Raw genomic sequence first — 19,367 nt, 5'->3', positions numbered from 1 at the left:
ATCTAAATTACAACTCAATAGGAAATTTTTTTAATGTTATCCAATAAGTTTTACAAAAAGAAAACAGCCTACTTCATATTTCCAAATAAAGAAATACAAAATAAAGAGAAATAAAAATGTCTGAAATATCTGAATGTGCTCAAATGGTCTCTAAGATCAATTGTTACATGGGAAAAAAACAAGGTGCAAAGTAATAATTTGTGACCATTTGTGTGACAGAAACCAATAAGCAACACACACACATACACACACACATAAAATACACATACGTATAAAATATCTGTAGGTATCTACAAGAGACACAAGAAAAATACATGAATGGCTCAGAGAAAAGAAAATGTGAAGGTCAGGAGCGGTGGCTCACTCCTGTAATCCCAAGCACTCTGGGAGGCTGAAGTGGGCAAATTGCCTGAGGTCAGAAGTTTGAGACCAGCCTGGCCAACATGGTGAAACTCCGTCTCTACCAAAAAATACAAAAATTAACCGGAGGTGGTGGCACATGCCTAGAATCCCAGTTACTCAGGAGGCTGCGGCAGGAAAATCACTTGAACCTGGGAGGTGGAGGTTGTAGTTAGCCAAGGTCACGCCATTGCACTCCAGCCTTCAAGACAGTGTGAGACTCCGTCTCAAAAAAAAAAAAAAGAGAGAAAAAAGAAAAAGAAATGTGATGACTGGGGTGGAGCATGGTTGCTCACGCCTGTAATCCCAACATTTTGGGAGGCCAAGGAGGGAAGATCGCTTAAGGCCAGGAGTCCAAGACCAGCTGGGGCAACAGGCCAAGACCCGCATTTCTATGAATAATATAATAAAATTTAAAAATTAAAGAATATTGGATGACTGGGATGTAGGGGAAATAGAGGATTTTGTTTTTAATATATACTCCCTTGTACCTTTTTTTTTTTTGAGACAGGGTCTCACTCTATTACCAAGGCTGGAGTGCAGTGGTGCAGTCATAGCTCACTGTAGCCTATATCTCCCAGACTCCTCACCTGAGCCTCCCAAGTAGCTGGAACTACAGGTGTGCACCACTATATCCAGCCTTTTTTTTTTTTTTTTAAGTAGAAACAAGGTCTCACTATGTTGCTCAAGCTGGTCCCAAACTCCTTAGCTCAAGTGATCTTCCCACCTTGGCCTCCCAAAGTGCTGGGATTACAGGCACAAGACACTGCACCTAGCCACACTCTTGTACCTTTAAATTTTCTCCTACATTCATGGATGCTTGGGAGATTTTGTTTAACAATTTTTTTTCTTTTTTCAGACAGAGTCTCGCTCTGCCACCCAGGCTGGAGTGCAGTGGCACAATCTCAGCTCACTGCAAGCTCTGCCTCCCAGGCTCAAGCAATCCTCCTACCTCAGCCTCCCAGGTAGCTGGGACTACAGGCATGCACCACCACAACTGGCTAAGTTTTTGTATTTTTTGTAGAAATGAAGTTTTCCCATGTTGCCCAGGATAGTCTCGAACTCCTGGCCTCAAGTGATCCACCAGCCTTGGCCTCCCAAAGAGCTGGAGTTACAGGCATGAGCCCCTATGCCTGGCCCTAAGAATTTTATTTGAACAAAGGGATCAGCTAAAAATATAAAGAGGTTTTAAAATTACCATTGTGGACCATGTAGATAGATCTACAGTGTAGTAACGGCAGAAAATAGTTCTAGATCCAAAACATTCAACGTTGTAATTATTTTGTTTTTATTTTTTAGAGACAGGGTTTTGCTCTGTCACCCAGGCTGGAGTACAGTGCCATTATCATGGCTCACTGCAGCCTCAAACTCCTGGACTCAAGCAATTCTCCCGCCTCAGCCTCCTGAGGAGCTGGAATGACAGATGCGCACCACACGCCATCATACCCGGCTTTTTTTTTTTTTTTTTGTACGTAGAGACAGGGTCTTGCTATGTTACTGAGGCTGGTTTTAAACCACTGGTTTCAAATGATCCTCCCACTTCAGCCTCCCAAAGTGCTGGGATTATAGGCATGAGAGGACCTGGCCAAAATTACGATTTTTAAAACATGCTTTTAAAACAGTACTAACCTGTGAAAATCATGTGCAAATTACATATTATTTGGCGGAGACTAACAAAAACTAAACAAGTTGAATAATACAAGTTCTAAAGATATCTTTCAAGACAAAAAGGGCAAGTTAAAACTTGAAATTGCTTGGTTTACATAACAGACACTGGAAGCTACCCAGTGCTGTGTGTTGAACTGTCACTGGATCAGCGTAAGCCTAATCCTTGGGTCCTTTTAAGAAGAGAGGGCCGGGCGCGGTGGCTCAAGCCTGTAATCCCAGCACTTTGGGAGGCCGAGACGGGCGGATCACGAGGTCAGGAGATCGAGACCATCCTGGCTAACACAGTGAAACCCCGTCTCTACTAAAAAATACAAAAAACTAGCCGGGCGAGGTGGTGGGCGCCTGTAGTCCCAGCTACTCGGGAGGCTGAGGCAGGAGAATGGCGTAAACCCGGGAGGCGGAGCTTGCAGTGAGCTGAGATCCGGCCACTGCACTCCAGCCTGGGCGACAGAGTAAGACTCCGTCTCAAAAAAAAAAAAAAAAAAAAAAGAAGAGAGACATTTGGAAAGAGACAGAGCTACACAGAGAAGAAAACACCATTTGAAGACGGAGGCCAAGATGGGAGTGGTGCATCTATAAACCAAGGAGTGCCAAGGACTGCCAGCAACTACCAAAAACTAACAAAGAGGCAGTAAACAGATTCCCCCTCAGAACCTCCAGAAGGAACCAGCCTTGCCCACATTTAATTTCAGACTTCAAACCTCCAGAACTGTGAGACAATGAGTTTCTGTTGCTTTAAGCCACCAAGTCTGTAGTACTTTGTTCCAACAGTCCTAGGAAATTAATATACCATATAAAACTAGAATGAGGCCGGGCGCAGTGACTCACGCCTGTAATCCCAGCACTCTGGGAGGCCGAGGTGGGCAAGGTCAGGAGATCAAGACCATCCTGGCTAACATGGTGAAACCCTGTCTCTACTAAAAATGTAAAAAATTAGCCGAGCGTGGTGGCGGGTGCCTGTAGTCTCAGCTACTTGGGAGGCTGAGGCAGGAGAAGGGCATGAACTCGGGAGGTAGAGCTTGCAGTGAGCCGAGATTGCACCACTGCACTCCAGCCTGGGCAACAGAGTGAGACTCCGTCTCAAAAAAAAAAAAAAAAAACAACTAGAATGAGTCCTTCCCTCTAGGAGAAAATTCTAACATATTCTATCTAATAAACCATACTACCCCATTAGGGGTGTATTAGAAAGATGACATTTACACTGAATCTCCAATTTATTATATACATCTACTTGATCTAAATTGTTACAAATGGAACAAAACAGGTAAGTCGCTTAACATCTATTCTAATCTTTGAGGTGAAATGTACTTTTCTCTTTTACTACTGATAAAGTGACCAAATGTTTTTAGGTATCTGGAACATACTACTAACCTCAAGAACCATGAATATTTTGTTGGCTGTCTCTAGCACATGGTAGAGTTGACATATATGCTGATGTCTCAGATTCTTCAAGGCCTCAATCTCCGTTTTGATTCGGGGCAAATCACTCTGTGACAAAACATCATATGGAATGAGTAATAAACTTACTCCGGTGGTATTCCAAGCTCCAATACTACCAGCTTTAATACTAAGTAGCAAAAGCTATCAAAAAGCCCCCCAAAAATTGTTCAACACTACAGAAAAATATAGCAAAATTTATTTGCATGTACATAAAATGGGCATTGGAGATTTTATGAAAGACAGGTTCAATGTGGGTCAACAGTACAACATCCAGGAAACAATCTCAGACTCCTTAGGTTAGCATTCCAAACAAGGAAAATGACAGAAACACTACTCAGTTATCATGCCTAAGCTACCACTTTCAGCCTCAGCAACACCGTTTAAGAAGTATGCTAAGCAAAAAACCAGTGAACTTAGGTAAAAGATATATGGGTATTCACTGTCTCAGTCTCCTATCTTTTCTGAGGTCTTGAAACTTTCAAAATAAAAACTTGGGTGGGGAGACGAAGATAAGCCAAGCTGAAAAAACTTTAAAGGACAGAAGCTTAGAGATATCACCAAGTAAAAAGTAAAACTTCATTATAAAAAGGGACTTAGGCCTGGCACGGTGGCTCATGCCTATAATCCCAGCACTCTGGGAGGCTGAGGTGGGCAGACCACCTGAGGTTGGGAGTTTGAGACCAGCCTGACCAATCTCATCTCTACTAAAAATATAAAATTAGCCAGGCATGGTGCCGCATGGCTGTAATCCCAGCTACTCAGGAGGCTGAGGCAGGAGAATTGCTTGAACCTGGGAGGCAGAGGCTGCAGTGAGCCGAGATCGTGCCATTGCACTCCAGGCTGGGCAACAAGAGCGAAACTCCGTTTCAAAAAAAAAAAAAAAACAAAAAGGGACTCTGGGCCAGGCGCAGTGGCTCACGCCTATAATCTCAGCACTTTGGGAGGCCAAGATGGGTGGACCACCTGAGGTCGGGAGTTCAGGACCAGCCTGACCAACATGGAGAAACTCTGTCTCTACTAAAAATACAAAATTAAAAATACAAAATTAAGCCGGGCGCGGTGGCTCTCGCCTATAATCCCAGCACTTTGGGAGGCCACGGCGGGCAGATCACGAGGTCAGGAGATCGAGATCAGCCTAACACAGTGAAACCCCGTCTCTACTAAAAACACAAAAAATTAGCCGGGCCTGGTGGCGGGCGCCTGTAGTCCCAGCTACTCCAAAGGCTGAGGCAGGAGAATGGCATGAACTCGGGAGGCGGAGCTTGCAGTGAGCTGAGATCACGCCACTGCACTCCAGCCGGGGCGACAGAGCAAGACTCCATCTCAAAAAAAAAAAAAAAAAACAAAATTAGCCGGGCATGGAGGCGCATGTCTGTAATCTCAGTTACTCGGGAGAATGATGCAGCAGAATTGCTTGAACCCGGGAGGCAGAGGTTGCAATGAGCCAAGATCATACCCCTGCACTCCAGCCTGGGTGACAGAGCAAGACTTTGTCTTGAAAAACAAATAAAATAAAATAAAAAGGGACTCCGTCTAATGGCCAGTGGCTCAGGATCCAGTTGTCCAGGACTATGCAACTAGATGTCACGTCTTGACAAAGAATCAACTGCAACTTTGACTATCTTGGTATGATAATCTTTTTTCTTCGTGGGGAGGAAGCCTGATGACTAAAACCAGGGAAGTAATCGGCTGGGCGCGGTGGCTCATGCCTGTAGTCCCAGCACTTTGGGAGGCTGAGGCGGGCAGATCAAGAGGTCAGGAGATCGAGACCATCCTGGCTAACACGGTGAAACCCCGTCTCTACTAAAAATGCAAAAAAGTTAGCCAAGCGTGGTGGACGGCGCCTGTAGTCCCAGCTACTCCAGAGGCTAAGGCAGGAGAATGGCGGGAACCCAGGAGGTGGAGCTTGCAGTGAGCCGAGACCCACGTCACTGCACTTCAGCCTGGGCGACAGAGCCAGACTCCGCCTCAAAAAAAAAATAAATAAGGCCAGGCCTGGTGGCTCACGCCTGTAATATCAGCACTTTGGGAGGCCGTGGCGGGCGGATCACGAGGTCAGACGATCGAGACCACGGTGAAACCCCTAAAATCAAAAAAAAATTAGCCGGGCATGGTGGCAGGCGCTTGTAGTCCCAGATACTCGGCAGGCTGAGGCAGGAGAATGGCCGAACCTGGGAGGCAGAGCTTGCAGTGAGCCGAGATTGCGCCACTGCACTCCAGCCTGGAGGACAGAGCCAGTCTCCATCTCAAAATAAATAAATATAAAAATAAATAAAACCATGGAAATAATCAAAATACATTAAAATCCTAGGAAATAACTAAAATAAGCATAATAACAGAAAATATAAAAACAAGTTTAGAAATTATGTCATACTGACGCTTTAGAATAAGTTTTGAGCATCAACGTGATAACACATTTTGTGTTATTTAACATTTTGTTTGCTATTTAAGTATTTGAAGTGTTAAAGTAAGTCATATTAAAGTTATAACTGAAATTTAAACTGCTTAAGGGTTAAGCAGTTTAAACTGCTTAATCTAATTGATACTCATGTTTAAATGCTCAAGAAAAATGGTTTTAATGCTTTTTTCTTAGATTAATAAATAGAAAATAAAAAATTGAATAAAACAAAAAAACTGAAGGAAAGCCTGAATTGTCCACTGACAGAATTTCTTACACTGGTCACTGTATGATTTTAGCATATATTTAGGAAGAAATTCAAAGAATTTAATGACATTGCTATAACAAAACTACTTACATTCTCTTTGACTTTTTTTTCTTCTGGAGACAGGGTCTTGTTCTGTTGCCCAGTCTGGAGTACAGTGGCGCCATCTCGGCTCACTGCACCGCAACGTGCCAGACTCAAGTGATCTTCCCGCCTCAGCGCCCCCAAGTAGCTGGGAACAGGTGTGTACCACCACGTCCAGCTAAACTTTTTGTATTTTTTGTAGAGAAGGGCATTCACCATGTTGCCCAGGCTGGTCTCAAACTCCTGACCTCAGGCAATCCACCCACCTTGGCCTCCCAAAGTTCTGGGATTACAGGTGTGAGCCACCGTGCCTGGCTCTCTTTGACTTATTTATGTGTTAATCAGAACTTATATTCTTAACAATTAAAAAAGTAGGTAACAATTGATATTAAGCCCTATCTCATTCCGACAATAAAAACATCAAAACGAAATTTTTTTTAGACAGGGTCTTGCTCTGTTGCCCAGGCTAGAGTGCAGTGGTACAATCACAGCTCACTGCAGCCTTAACTTCCTGGGCTCAAGGGATCCTCCCACCACCACCTCCTGAGTAGCTGGGACTACAGGCATGCACAACCACACCCGGCTAACTTTTTTTTATTTTTTGTAGAGACAAGTCTTGCCATATTGCCCAGGCTAGTCTTGAACTCCTGGCCTCAAGCAATCCTCTGGCCTCAGCTTCCCAAAGTGCTGGAATTACAGGGATGAGCCACCACACCCAACCAAAAATTATTTTTTGTGTTTGATAATTAAGAACATTTACAAAATGTTAGGCTGGGAGCAGTGGCTCACACCTGTAATCCCAGCACTTTGGGAGGCCAAGGTGGATCACTTGAGGTCAGGAGTTCGAGACCAGCCTGGCCAACATGATGAAATCCCGTCTCCACTGAAAATACAAAAATTAGCTGGATGTGGTGGCACACACCTGTAGTCCCAGCTACTAATTAGCTGAGCAGGAGAATCACTTGAACCCAGGAAGGCAGAAAAGGTTGTAGTGAGCCAAGGTGTCTTACTGCACCTCAACCTAGTGATAGTGAGACTCCATCTCAAAAACAAAAAAAACAAAGACTAGTAGGAGGAATTATAAAAAAAAGATGACTCAAGGTGACTTCAAACACTGGAAGGGTATAAAACTAGAGAAAAACCACAAAACAGGCTTGTCTCAATATAAAAATAACTTTTTATACATTGTAGCCAAGACCACAAATTGAATGGGCTGCTTTAGGAGGTAACAAGCTGTTCATCCTGGAAGAATTCACACAAAGGAAAAAGAGGCTGATTAGGAAAAGGATTTAATTAGATAACTTCTAAAGCCATTTTGAATAAAATGCTGGGACAGGCCAAGTGTAGTGGCTCACCCCTACATTCCCGGTACTTTGGGAGGCTGAGATGGGAAGACTGCTTGAGGCCAGGAGTTTGAGACCACCCTGGGCAACAGAGTGAGACCTTGGAGCCTGAGGTGGGAAGATCACTTAAGCCCGGCAGGTACAGGCTGCAGTGAGCTGTGATTGTGCAACTGCACTCCAGTCTGGGCGACAAAGTGAGACTCTGTCAAAAAAAAAAAAAAAAAAGCTGGGACATAATACTTATCTGTCCACCTATCTATACTACAAAAATGATTTATATATTTATATTTAGTAAAACTATCATAAGAAAATAAAGATGGGGCCAGGCGCAGTGGCTCATGCCTGTAATCACAGCACTTTGGGAGACTGAGGCAGGTGGAGCACAAGGTCAGGAGATCAAGACCATCCTGGCTAACACGGTGAAACCCCATCTCTACTAAAAAAAGAAAAAAATACAAAATTAGCTAGGGTGGTGGTGGGCACCAGTAGTCCCGGCCTCAGGAGAGGCTGAGGCGGGAGGAATGCAGTGAACCTGGAGAGGCAGAGCTTACAGTGAGCGAGATTGTGCCCTCAAAAAAAGAAAGGCGAGGCGTGGTGGCTCAAGCCTGAAATCCCAGCACTTTGGGAGGCAAGGCGAGGCGATTCCGAGGTCAGGAGATGAGACCATCCTGGCTAACACAGAAACCCGTCTCTACTAAAATACAAAAACTAGCCAGGCTGAGGTGGTGAAGCCTGTAGTCCCAGCTACTCGGGGAGGAGGCTGAGAGCAAGGAAGAATAAGTAAACCCGGGGCTTGCAGTGAAGCTGAGATCGACCACTGCACTCCAGCCTAGGCGACACAGTAAGACTCCGTCTCAAAAATAAAATAAAATAAAAATAAAATAAAATAAAATAAAAATTAAAAAAATACAAAAAACTAGGCGAGGTGAGGGTGTGAGCCTGTAGTCCCAGCTTCTCGAAGGGAGGCTGAAGACAGGAGAATAAGTGAACCCGGGGAGGGCTTGCAGTGAGAGCTGAGATCCAGGCCACTGCACTTAGCCTGGGCAACAGAAGCCGAGACTCCGTCTCAAAAAGAAAAAAGAAAGAAAAGAAAAGAAAGATGGGACATATTAATATCCAGAAACACCTACAGACTACAGACTACAGATGGATGATACAGACTTCAAATATGTGCCACTGTCCTGCATTAAAATCTGAAGGACAAAGTAATCCCTTCCCTCAGATTACTTTTTAAAACCACAGATCTATGTTTTTTTAAAAGCTATAAAAATATTATTCTAAGAGCAGTAACTAGAACATTAGAACAATTCAGGTTTTAATTCACAAAACTGATCTATAAGTAGACTATTTTTAAAATAAATTTAAACTTACCCCTAGTGTGTTTTTATCCATGATTTTTATAGCTACCATCTCTCCAGTAAGGATATGGCAGGCAAGTTTGACCTTTGCAAAGCCACCTAAGTAGGAAAATGTATTATGAAAGCATAAGCAAGGACTCAGGCACAAACACCTTTTTATAAATAATAATTTTAAAAGACTCTATCAAGCCAAATTTTCCTGGAAGTTTGTGGCTTTTTTTTCCTGTTGCTTCTTGTTATCCAATGTCTAGCTAAAGGTTTTTGTTTCTTTGTTTGTTTTTACCATGAAAGTGTATCTCTAACTTTGTAATAAAAAAAAAAAAAAAACAGAACTCACTTTAGAAATTTGCTTTATGGCGGTGGCAGTGGCTCAAGCCTGAAATCCCAGCACTTTGGGGAGGCCCGAGGCCAGGCGGATCACCCGAGGTCAGGAGATCGAGACCATCCTGGCGACCGCGGTGAAACCCGTCTCTACTAAAAAATACAGAAAACAGCGAGTGAGGTGGTGAGCATGCATAGTCAACTACTCGGAGACTGAGAACCCGGGAGAATGGTGAACCGGGGAGCTTACGGTGAGCTGAGATCCGGCCACTGCACTCAACCTGGGCGGCAGAAGCCGAGACTCCGATCTCAAAAAAAAAAAAAGAAATTTGCTATGATTGCAGGCCTTGGTGCAGTGGCCTGTAATCCCAGCACTGGGAGCGAGGTGGGGCGGGATCAGGTCAGGAGGTCGAGACCATCCTGGCTAACACAGTGAGGCGTCTCTACTAAAAATACAAAAACTGCTTAGCCCGAGGCGTGTGGCGCCTGTAGTCAGCTACTCGGAGGCTGAGGCAGGAGAATGGCCTGAACCTGGGAGGCGGAGCTTGCAGTGAGATCGGCAGCCACTGCACTCAGCCTGGAGGTGACACAGGCAGACTCGTCTCAAAAAAAAAAAAAAAAAAAAGAAATTTACTTTATGATTAACACTGCAATTAATTTCCTTTATAGTTAACACTGCTAGAATACAATATAAACTTTGCTGAGGCCAAGACAAATTATGTGAAAATTCCACTCAGTTTTAAAACTTTGGAAGATAAGCAATTATTTTCAAAACTGGATCAAAAGCTGGATAAATGTCTCCCACTCAGGTAGCTAAAAGGAAATCTCCAGGCCGAGGCTGATGGCTCAAGCCTGTAATCCCAGCACTTTGGGGAGCCGAGAGGCGGAGGATCCACCCGAGGTCCAGGAGATGAGACCATCCAGCCTAACATGGTGAAACGTCTCTACTAAAAAAAATACAAAAACTAGCGGTGGTGGCTGAGCCTGTAGTCCCAACTACTCGGGAGGCTGAGGCAGGAGAATAGGCGTGAACCGGGGCCCGAGGAGCTGCAGTGAGCAGAATCCGGCCCTGCACTCAACCTGAAGCGGAGGCTGAGACTCCGTCTCAAAAAAAAAAAAAAAAAAAAAACTTTGAAGATAAAAGCAATTATTTTTCAAAACTGGATCAAAAAGCTGGATAAATGTCCTCCCACTCAGGTAGCTAAAGAAATCTCCAGGCGAGCGGTGGTGGCTCAAGCCTGTAATCCCAGCACTGGGAGGCCCGAGGCGGGTGGATCACGGTCAGAGATGGAGACCATCCTGGCGAACAGGTGAAACCCGTCTCTATAAAAAAATACAAAAACTAGCCGGTGAGATGGCGGCGCCTGTAGTCCCAGTGCCCAGGAGGCTGAGGCAGGAGGCCGGCGTAAACCAGGGCCCGGAGGCTTGCAGTGAGCAGAGATCAGCCTGCACTCCCAACCAGGCAAGTAGAACTCCGTCTCAAAAAAAAAAGAAATCTCCCAAATTGAAATTTCAAAGAACTTCCTAGTAGTCTCTCCCATGGTCGTCTTCCTTTCAACAAAGGGCAACTCCATTTTCCCTGGTGCTCAGGCCAAAAACCCTGGAACCATCCTTAGCCCTTCTCTTTCTCTTGCACTCTAACCCATCAATAAATCCCACTGGCTCTGTCTTCAAAATGTATCAATGGTTTACCTTGGAAGTGGTGGTACTCCCTGGAAACAGTCATAATGTGATCCCTTGGGGAATATATGGGTGTGTGTATACATATATATGTGTAAAACTCCACTGAGATTATTGCACTTTGCATATTTTACTATATGTTATACCTCAATAAAAACACACACACACATAGGTGTGTATATATGGGTGTGTGTAGTGTATAGAATCCCACCCCTTTCACTGCTTTTACTACATGATGCTCATCCACACCACCATCATCTCTAGCATCAACACCTGAATTACTGCAATAGCCTGCTAACATCTCCCTGCCTCTGCTCTTGCCCTCCTTCACCCAACCTCTTATCTACCAAGCAGCCACAGCAGCTCTGTAAAAACAAAGGTCAGATTACCCCTTAACTCAAAACTCTCCAATGACTTTTATTTAGAATAAAAGTCAAGAAATAAAATAAATATTTAGAATAAATTTTTTATTTAGAATAAAATCAAAGTTCTTGCAATAACCTACAGGGCTTCTACTATTCTCCTCTGCTTCTACTTTTCTTACTGAGTAGGTAGGGTACACTACCAAAACTGGGCGGTAGCTGATGGCTCAAACCTGTAATCCAGCACTTTGGGAGGCCTAGGCAGTGGATACCCGAAGAGGTCCAGGAGATCGAGACCATCTAGCTAACACAGTGAAACCCGATCTCTACTAAAATACAAAAAACTTAGCGAGGTGGCAGAGCCTGTAGTCCCAGCTACTCCGGGAGGCTGAGAGGCAGGAGAATAAGTAAGCCGAGGTGAGCTTGCAGTGAGCTGAGATCGGCCTGCCTCCAGCCTGGGTGACAGAGCAAGACTCCGTTCAAAAAAAAAAAAAAAAAAGAATTTTAAAACTGTATGGGTTAGACGAAAAACCTCATGCCTACCCAAATAATCTATACTCTCAAATAGTTGATCGATCCACTACCTCCAAAAAAAATAATAATTACCTGTCCCAATAGTTTCATGTAATTCATAATATTTAAGAAGTTCATCATAATCTTTCATAGTCCTCTTGCAAGTTTATTTAGAATTAGAAAAAGAACCTAGAAGACAGAGAGTACATAATCAATAAAGGAAATAATATCGGATCATCTCCTCCATTCTTACAACTGCAAATCTAAATAAGTCTTATGCATATACACGATACTGAAAAAACTGATTATTGGCCATATGAAAAAAAGGATTCCTATCTCACACCATATATAAAAATGAATTCCAGATAAAGACTTAAAAAGTATGAAACATAAACCTTTAAAACTTTTTAAAGAATACTGTCATTATTTCAGGATAGGAGAGGATCACTTAAATAAAGTACCAATAATAATGAAAACAATTAATATATTAAACAACATTAAAATGAAGAACTTCAGCTGGGCACAGTGGCGCATGTGTTGTCAGCCACTAGGGAGGATTGCTTGAGCACAGGAGTTCGAGGCCAGCGTGGGCAACAGAGCAAGACCATGTCTCTAAAAAGAATAAAAATAAAAATAAGTTCTTCTATACATACAAAGACACCATCAAAAAAAGAAAACCATAAATGTGAGAAGATACTTGCAACAAATATAATAGTGGATATACACAGAAAATACATAAACTCTGACAAAACAATAAGAAAAACTCAACAGCAAAATAAGCAAATGATACAAAAAACTTTTCTCGGGGCCGGGCGAGGTGGCTCACGCTTGTAATCCCAGCACTTTGGGAGGCCGAGGTGGGCGGATCACGAGGTCAGGAGATCGAGACCATCCTGGCTAACACAGTGAAACCCCGTCTCTACTAAAAATACAAAAAATTAGGTGGGCAAGGTGGCAGGCGCCTGTAGTCCCAGCTACTCTGGAGGCTGAGGCAGAAGAATGGCATGAACCCGGGAGGCGGAGCTTGCAGTGAGCCGAGATTGCGCCACTGCACTCCAGCCTGGGAGACAGAACGAGACTCCGCCTCAAAAAAAAAAAAAAAAAAACTTTTCTCGGCCAGGCATGGTGGCTCACGCCTGTAATCCCAGCACTTTGGGAGGCCGAGGCGGGCAGATCACAAGGTCATGAGTTCGAGACCAGCCTGGCCAACATGGTGAAACCCCATCTCTACCAAAGATACAAAAAATTAGCCAGGCGTGGTGGTGTTCACCTGTAATCCCAGCTACTTGGGAGGCTGACACAGGAGAATCGCTTGAACCCGGGAGGTGGAGGTTGCAGTGAGCTGAGATCGTAGCCTGGGCAAAAGGGCGAGACTTTGTCTCAAAAAAAAAAAAATTTCTCAAAGAAACACAAATGGCCAATAAAAACATGAAAAAGGGAGTCTCTGAGCCTACTCTGGCTTGGGAGGCTGCCTGAAGAAAAAATAATTTAAAAAAAAAAGAAATGAGGCTGGGCGAGGTGGCTCACACCTCTAATCCCAGCACTTTGGGAAGCTGAGGCGGGTAGATCACCTAAGCTCAGGGTTCGAGACCAGCCTGGCCAACATGGCAAAACCTGTCTCTACTAAAAATACAAAAATTAGCCGGGCGTGGTGGCGGGAGCCTGTAAGTAATCCCAGCTACTTGGGAGGCTGAGGCAGGAGAATCGCTTGAACCTGGGATGCAGTAAGCTGAGATCACGCCATTGCACTCCAGCCTGGGCAACAAGAGTAAAACTCCATCTCAAAAAAAAAAAAAAAAGGCCGGGCAAAGTGGCTCACGCCTGTAATCCCAGCACTTCGGGAGGCCAAGGTGGGTGGATCACAAGGTCTGGAAAAGAAGACCATCCTGGCTAACATGGTGAAACCCCATCTCTACTAAAACTACAAAAATTAGCCGGGCACAGTGGCACACACCTACAGTCTCAGCTACTCGGGAGATTGAGGCAGGAGAATCAATTAAGCCCAGGAGGCAGAGGTTGCAGTGAGCCAAGATCATACCACTGCACTCCAGCCTGGGTGACAGAGCAAGACTCTCTCTCAAAAAAAAAAAAAAAAATGAAAAAATTTATCAGTATTATCAGGAAAACCCAAACTAAGAACCCAGTCATATACAATTTTAATATGAATATGATGTATTTTATTATTATGCTTCACAACTTGTTGGTTATATATACAGTTAAGTATACATCAAATAATACATAAAAATTAGTTGTGAAAAAAATTAGGTAGATCTTACTGATTTTGTCTCCCTGAGTTTTAAAATTAAGTAGTTTATTTTTAAAAAAACCATAGAAATGAGTAGGGCCCTGTTATGCACATTAATAAACAAAGTCACACTCATACCATCTCTGTCTTACTTGTGGAAAATATCCTCTTGGTTGACTTTTAGAGATCAGCAGTGTGTCTGGAAGAACTGCAAATGCAGTCCTAGAAAACTCTTGAATTTGCTTTTATTCATTCATTTATTCATACAGATATTTACTGAGCACCTATGATATGCCAAACCTGCCCTTGGCACTAGGGCTGTAATGGAGAAGAAATGTGATTCTGCCCTCATGGAGTGTATATTCTAGTGGAGAAGACAAAAGGCAAATAAGTAGACAACAAATTAATAATTATAATTTATAGGCCAGGTGCGGAGGCTCTCGCCTGTAATCCCAGCACTTCGGGAGGCCGGAGTGGGCGGATCCCAAGGTCAGGAGTTCAAGACCAACCTGGCCAACATATTAAAACCCGGTTTCTACTTAAAAATACAAAAATTAGCCAGGCCTTGTGGTGTGCGCCTGCAATCCCAGCTACTCGGGAGGTTGAGGCAGGAGAATTGCTTGAACCTGGAGGCAGAGTTTGCAGTGAGCCAAGATCACACCACTGCACTCCAGCCTGGGCAACAAAGCAAGACTCTGTCTCAAAAAATAATAATAATTATTATTATTATTATCTATAATAAATACTGAAATAAAAATAAGCAACAGTGGTTTCTGAGAAGGTAACATTTAAGCCAAGCTCTAATTCAAAGGATGAGAATTGAGAAAATCAGCCCTGCCAGTAATCAGACTGTGATATTCCTATCAAAACTTGAACAATGGTTTCAATAGAATCTGAACATGACCATGTAAACAATGTTTCCATTCAAGGCTGTTAAAATAAAGATCCTTTATTTGGCTGACTTCATTCTCTTCAATGATATCCTCAGCCCCACCTCATTATGCCCTCATTCTGCCCCTTTCAACTCACTCTGAGACTACCCAAAATTCTCAAGAGTATGGTTTCTCTTGCTGCAGCAAGCTAAACACATCTAATGATTTTTACTACGGATGTGGTCTTTGGTCTGTAGGCCTTAACAGTCATAGCCCACAAAGAATTAGAGGGAGAATATTCCAGAAAGAGGGAATTTAGGTGCAAAGATCCTAGAGGAAGTAAAAGTTGACAGGTACTGAACTGAGACTGCTTTTAGAGGTAACAGGTGATGGAAATGCAGATCTGGAGCTGGGACAATTGATTAGCCATGAGGCGAAGGGAAAAAAAAAAACACATTGGATCTCTATCTCACACCATAACAAAATCAATAATAGTTGTAAAGACTTAAAAGTAAAAGACAAATCTCTGAAAAGTTGAAAACATAGATAGCCAAGGCTTACCCATACCAAACCTACAGCTAGGAGTGGCAAAAGGAAGAAGCATAAAGATAGCTGGGCATGGTGGCTCATGTCTGTAATCCCAGCACTTTGGGAGGCTGAGACGGGCGGATCACCTGAGGTCAGGAGTTCAAGACCAACCTGACCAACATGGAGAAACCCCGTCTCTACTAAAAATATAAAAAATTAGCCAGGTGCTGTGGCCCATGCCTGTAATCCCAGCTACTAGTGAGGCTGAGGCAGGAGAATCACTCGAACTCGGGAGGCAGAGGTTGCGATGAGCCAAGATCGCACCATTGCACCCCAGCCTGGGTAACGAGCTAAACTGTGTCTCAAATAAATAAATAAATATAATAAAAATAAAAAATTAAAAACTAGGCCTGGCGCGGTGGCTCACGCCTGTAATCCCAGCACTTTGGGAGGCCGAGGCAGGTGGATCACAAGGTCAGAAGATCGAGACCATCCTGGCTAACATGGTGAAACCTCGTCTCTACTAAAAATACAAAAAGTTAGCCGGGCGTGGTGGCGGGCGCCTGTAGTCCCAGCTGCTTGGGAGGCTGAGGCAGGAGAATGGCGTGAATCCGGGAGGCGGAGCTTGCAGTGAGGTGAGATCGCACCACTGCACTCCAGCCTGGGCAACAGAGCCAGACTCTGTCTCAAAAAAAAAAAAAAAATTGACCGGGCGCGGTGGCTCAAGCCTGTAATCCCAGCACTTTGGGAGGCCGAGACGGGCAGATCACGAGGTCAGGAGATCGAGACCATCCTGGCTGACACGGTGAAACCCCGTCTCTACTAAAAAATACAAAAAAAAACTTAGCCAGGCGAGGTGGCGGGCGCCTGTAGTCCCAGCTACTCGGGAGGCTGAGGCAGGAGAATGGCGTAAACCCAGGAGGTGGAGCTTGCAGTGAGCTGAGATCCGGCCACTGCACTCCAGCCTGGGCGACAGAGCGAGACTCCGTCTCAAAAAAAATAAAAAAATAAAAAAAATTAAAAACTAGTCAAGGTCAGTCACATGCCACCACTTCTGGCTAGTTTGTTTGTTTGAGATGGAGTCTCGCTCTGTTGTCCAGGCTGGAGTGCAGTCGTGTGATCCCAGCTCACTGTAACCTCCGCCTCCCGGGTTCAAGCGATTTTCCTGCCTCAGTCTCCCGAGTAGCTGGGACTACAGATGAACACCACCACACCCAGCTAATTTTTGTATTTTTAGTAGCGACGGCGTTTCACCATGTTGGCCAGGCTAGTCTCAAACTCCTGACCTTAGGTGATTCACCCTCCTTGGCCTCCCAAAGTGCCGGGATTACAGGTGTGAGCTACCGTGCTGGCCAAGCATGACTGTTTAAGCCTCAAATTGATGAGTGGCAGGTGCCACATAAACTACCTTCAAATTCTGTGTTCTTTACCCTGTTCTTATCCAGAACTGAGTGACTAGCATGTTACTAAGCCTTAATAATGGCCATGAATTTGGAAGACCTAGAGTGTGAGTTCAACCTCAGAAGTGTGGTAAGCTTATAAAGGAAGACAGAGTAATAAGAGAAGGCCCTTCATACAATGATGAGTAGTCTTCTTAAATTGAGGTGGAGAAAAATCTGAATGAAGTTATCAAAACCCCAAGAGCCACAAAGGACGTTTTAAAAATACCATTTTTCAATGCCTGAAACACTGATTCCATGAATCATTTTACTTGGAGAGAAAAGGAAAATTATTATCAGCAAGTAAAAAGCTGGCAGGGCACAGTGGCTCCCACCTGTAATCCTAACACTTTGGGAGGCCAAGGCAGGTGGATCAGCTGAGGTCAGGAGTTCAAGACCAGCCTCACCAACATGCAGAAACCCAGTCTCTACTAAAAATACAAAAATTAGCCAGGCGTGGTGGCGCACACCTGTAATCCCAGCTACTCGGGAGGCTGAGGAAGGAGAATTGCTTGAACCCAGGAGGTGGAGGTTGCAGTGAGTTGTGATCATGCCACTGCACTCTAGCCTGCACAACAGGAGTGAGTCTCCATCTCAAAAAAAAAAAAAAAAAAAAAAAAAATTGGTCAATGAATAGAAAACTAGAGCAGAAGTTTTAGAAGGAAAAATATCAAAACTCAAGAAAAAAATTAAGTCGGCTTTAAAAAACAGGGTTCAGTCTTCAACATCAAAGCAGAAACAGCACGCAAAAAGATAACATGCAAAAAGACATTCTGATAAAATAAACAATATTAAGCCATTTCCTAGGAAGAGATCACGCTAGACCCAACTTAATAAGTAGGTTGAAAATTTAACCTAACGAAATCTGCATGAACAGGGTAGGCAAACATTAGAAGCAGCAAGGTTAGGTCCCAGTGCTGAGGGAAAACTGTTGATAGCAATGAAACATTCTGCTTCCACTGGAGTAGAAAAAGTTACTCATGGCAAAGAGATACCACAGAGGACAAATTTATTCTCACTGGGCACCTGAAGGCACAGGATTAAATACTTTAAACAGCAACACTAATTCAGAAATATTTTAAAGGGCATTTGTCAGTGGGGCAAATGTGGGGATAAACAGGAACCTCATCCTAAAAACAAACAGGAACCATAGGACTAAAAAATTCCAAAAGGCAATGAAAACAGTAAAAGTACAGAGGTCAACCTAAGTCTCAGAAATCTCTGGAATCCTGACACAGGAGAAGAAAAACAGCAGGAGAATGGAAATGGAGAAACACTGGGCTATAAATCTGAATGCACATGTCTACATTCCATGCAAAGGACTGGACTATTTCAAATTGTCACTCAGAAAGAGAAAGCAATTTGTAAAATGTTGGAATTCACTTCCCAGATTAGGGATTTAAGAGTGTCATAATTAACTTAATAGACTTCTCCCTAAAGAGTTATAAACATCCCAGTCATGGCCTCTGGAAAACTACCAGAGATGGGCTAGCTGTCCATTTAACAAGTAAGGTAAGACTGAAGTCATGTGCTTTTTTTTTTTCCTTTCTTTCTTCCATTTTCTCTATCTACGCCCTTCTCTCAAATTACACCATGTCTTTGGATGAGTAATACCAATGTGGGCCTAGATTATATCTACTGAATCCAGGGAATATCGTTGTGGATGCTATATGAGAAAACTGGTGCTTACATTACAAACTGCTACACTAATTGCAGATTATACTTGATTTGTAAATCTTTGTGAATGTGGAGCTGGTTCTAAATATTCTTATGTGCCCTGTTTATCCTCTAGAGTTTGTTAATATAGAATACAGAAAAGCCTTGTGAACAGTTACCCAACTTTGTAGCTGCTGAAGGAGGTATATATCAGTCAATGTGGAAGACAGTCTCTCAACTGTGAATAATGAAGAAGGAAATTAGACCCCAATCAGACACCTGAGTGCCCTTCTGGGCTTGACTAAATAGATAGAAGAATTGGGGGTATATGTAACTGGTTTTTTTTGAGACGGAGTCTCTGTTGCCCAGGATGGAGTGCAGTGGCATAATAATCTCGGCTCACTGCAACCTCCACCCTCCGAGTTCAAGCAATTCTTCTGCCTCAGCCTCCCGAGTAGCTAGGATTACAGGCGTGTGCCACCATGCCCGGCTAATTTTTTGTATTTTTAGTAGAGACAGGGTTTCACCATCTTAGCCAGGCTGGTCTTGAACTCCTGACCTCATGATCCACCCGCCTCGGCCTCCCAAAGTACTGGGATTACAGGCGTGAGCCACCATGCCCGGCCTATAATTGGGGTCTTTAAACTTCTCTGAAGAGCAAGGAATTGGGATAATGAGAAGACGTTTATGGTTAAATTTTAAAGGATAGCAACAAATCGGGGGCATTTTCTAACAGTATTATTTGGGCTAGTCTATTACTTGCCACATAATACATTTACCTTATCCTCAGAGCTTG

At 43.6% G+C, this 19,367-nt stretch overlaps 1 protein-coding gene across 7 annotated transcripts in view; it reads right to left on the bottom strand.

Annotated features, from left to right (window-relative positions):
• Positions 1 to 19,367, bottom strand: part of MELK (maternal embryonic leucine zipper kinase) — a 126,079-nt gene that overhangs the window by 89,230 nt on the left and 17,482 nt on the right. For all 7 annotated transcript variants that reach the window (XM_031654318.1, XM_031654320.1, XM_031654323.1 and 4 more), the window contains exons 2-4: positions 11,925 to 12,020; positions 8,969 to 9,054; positions 3,439 to 3,555 (exon numbers count right to left, since the gene is read on the bottom strand). In XM_031654318.1, the coding sequence (XP_031510178.1) occupies positions 3,439 to 3,555; positions 8,969 to 9,054; positions 11,925 to 11,982 (261 nt within the window). In that variant the 5' untranslated portion in view covers positions 11,983 to 12,020. The remainder of the gene's footprint in view (positions 1 to 3,438; positions 3,556 to 8,968; positions 9,055 to 11,924; positions 12,021 to 19,367) is intronic.

Source organism: Papio anubis, chromosome 13 (assembly GCF_008728515.1).
Source record: "Papio anubis isolate 15944 chromosome 13, Panubis1.0, whole genome shotgun sequence".
Classification (NCBI taxonomy): Eukaryota; Metazoa; Chordata; class Mammalia; order Primates; family Cercopithecidae; genus Papio; species Papio anubis.
The sequence above is the reverse complement of the archived record's forward strand: the minus strand, read 5'-3'. Positions and strand labels throughout refer to the sequence as shown.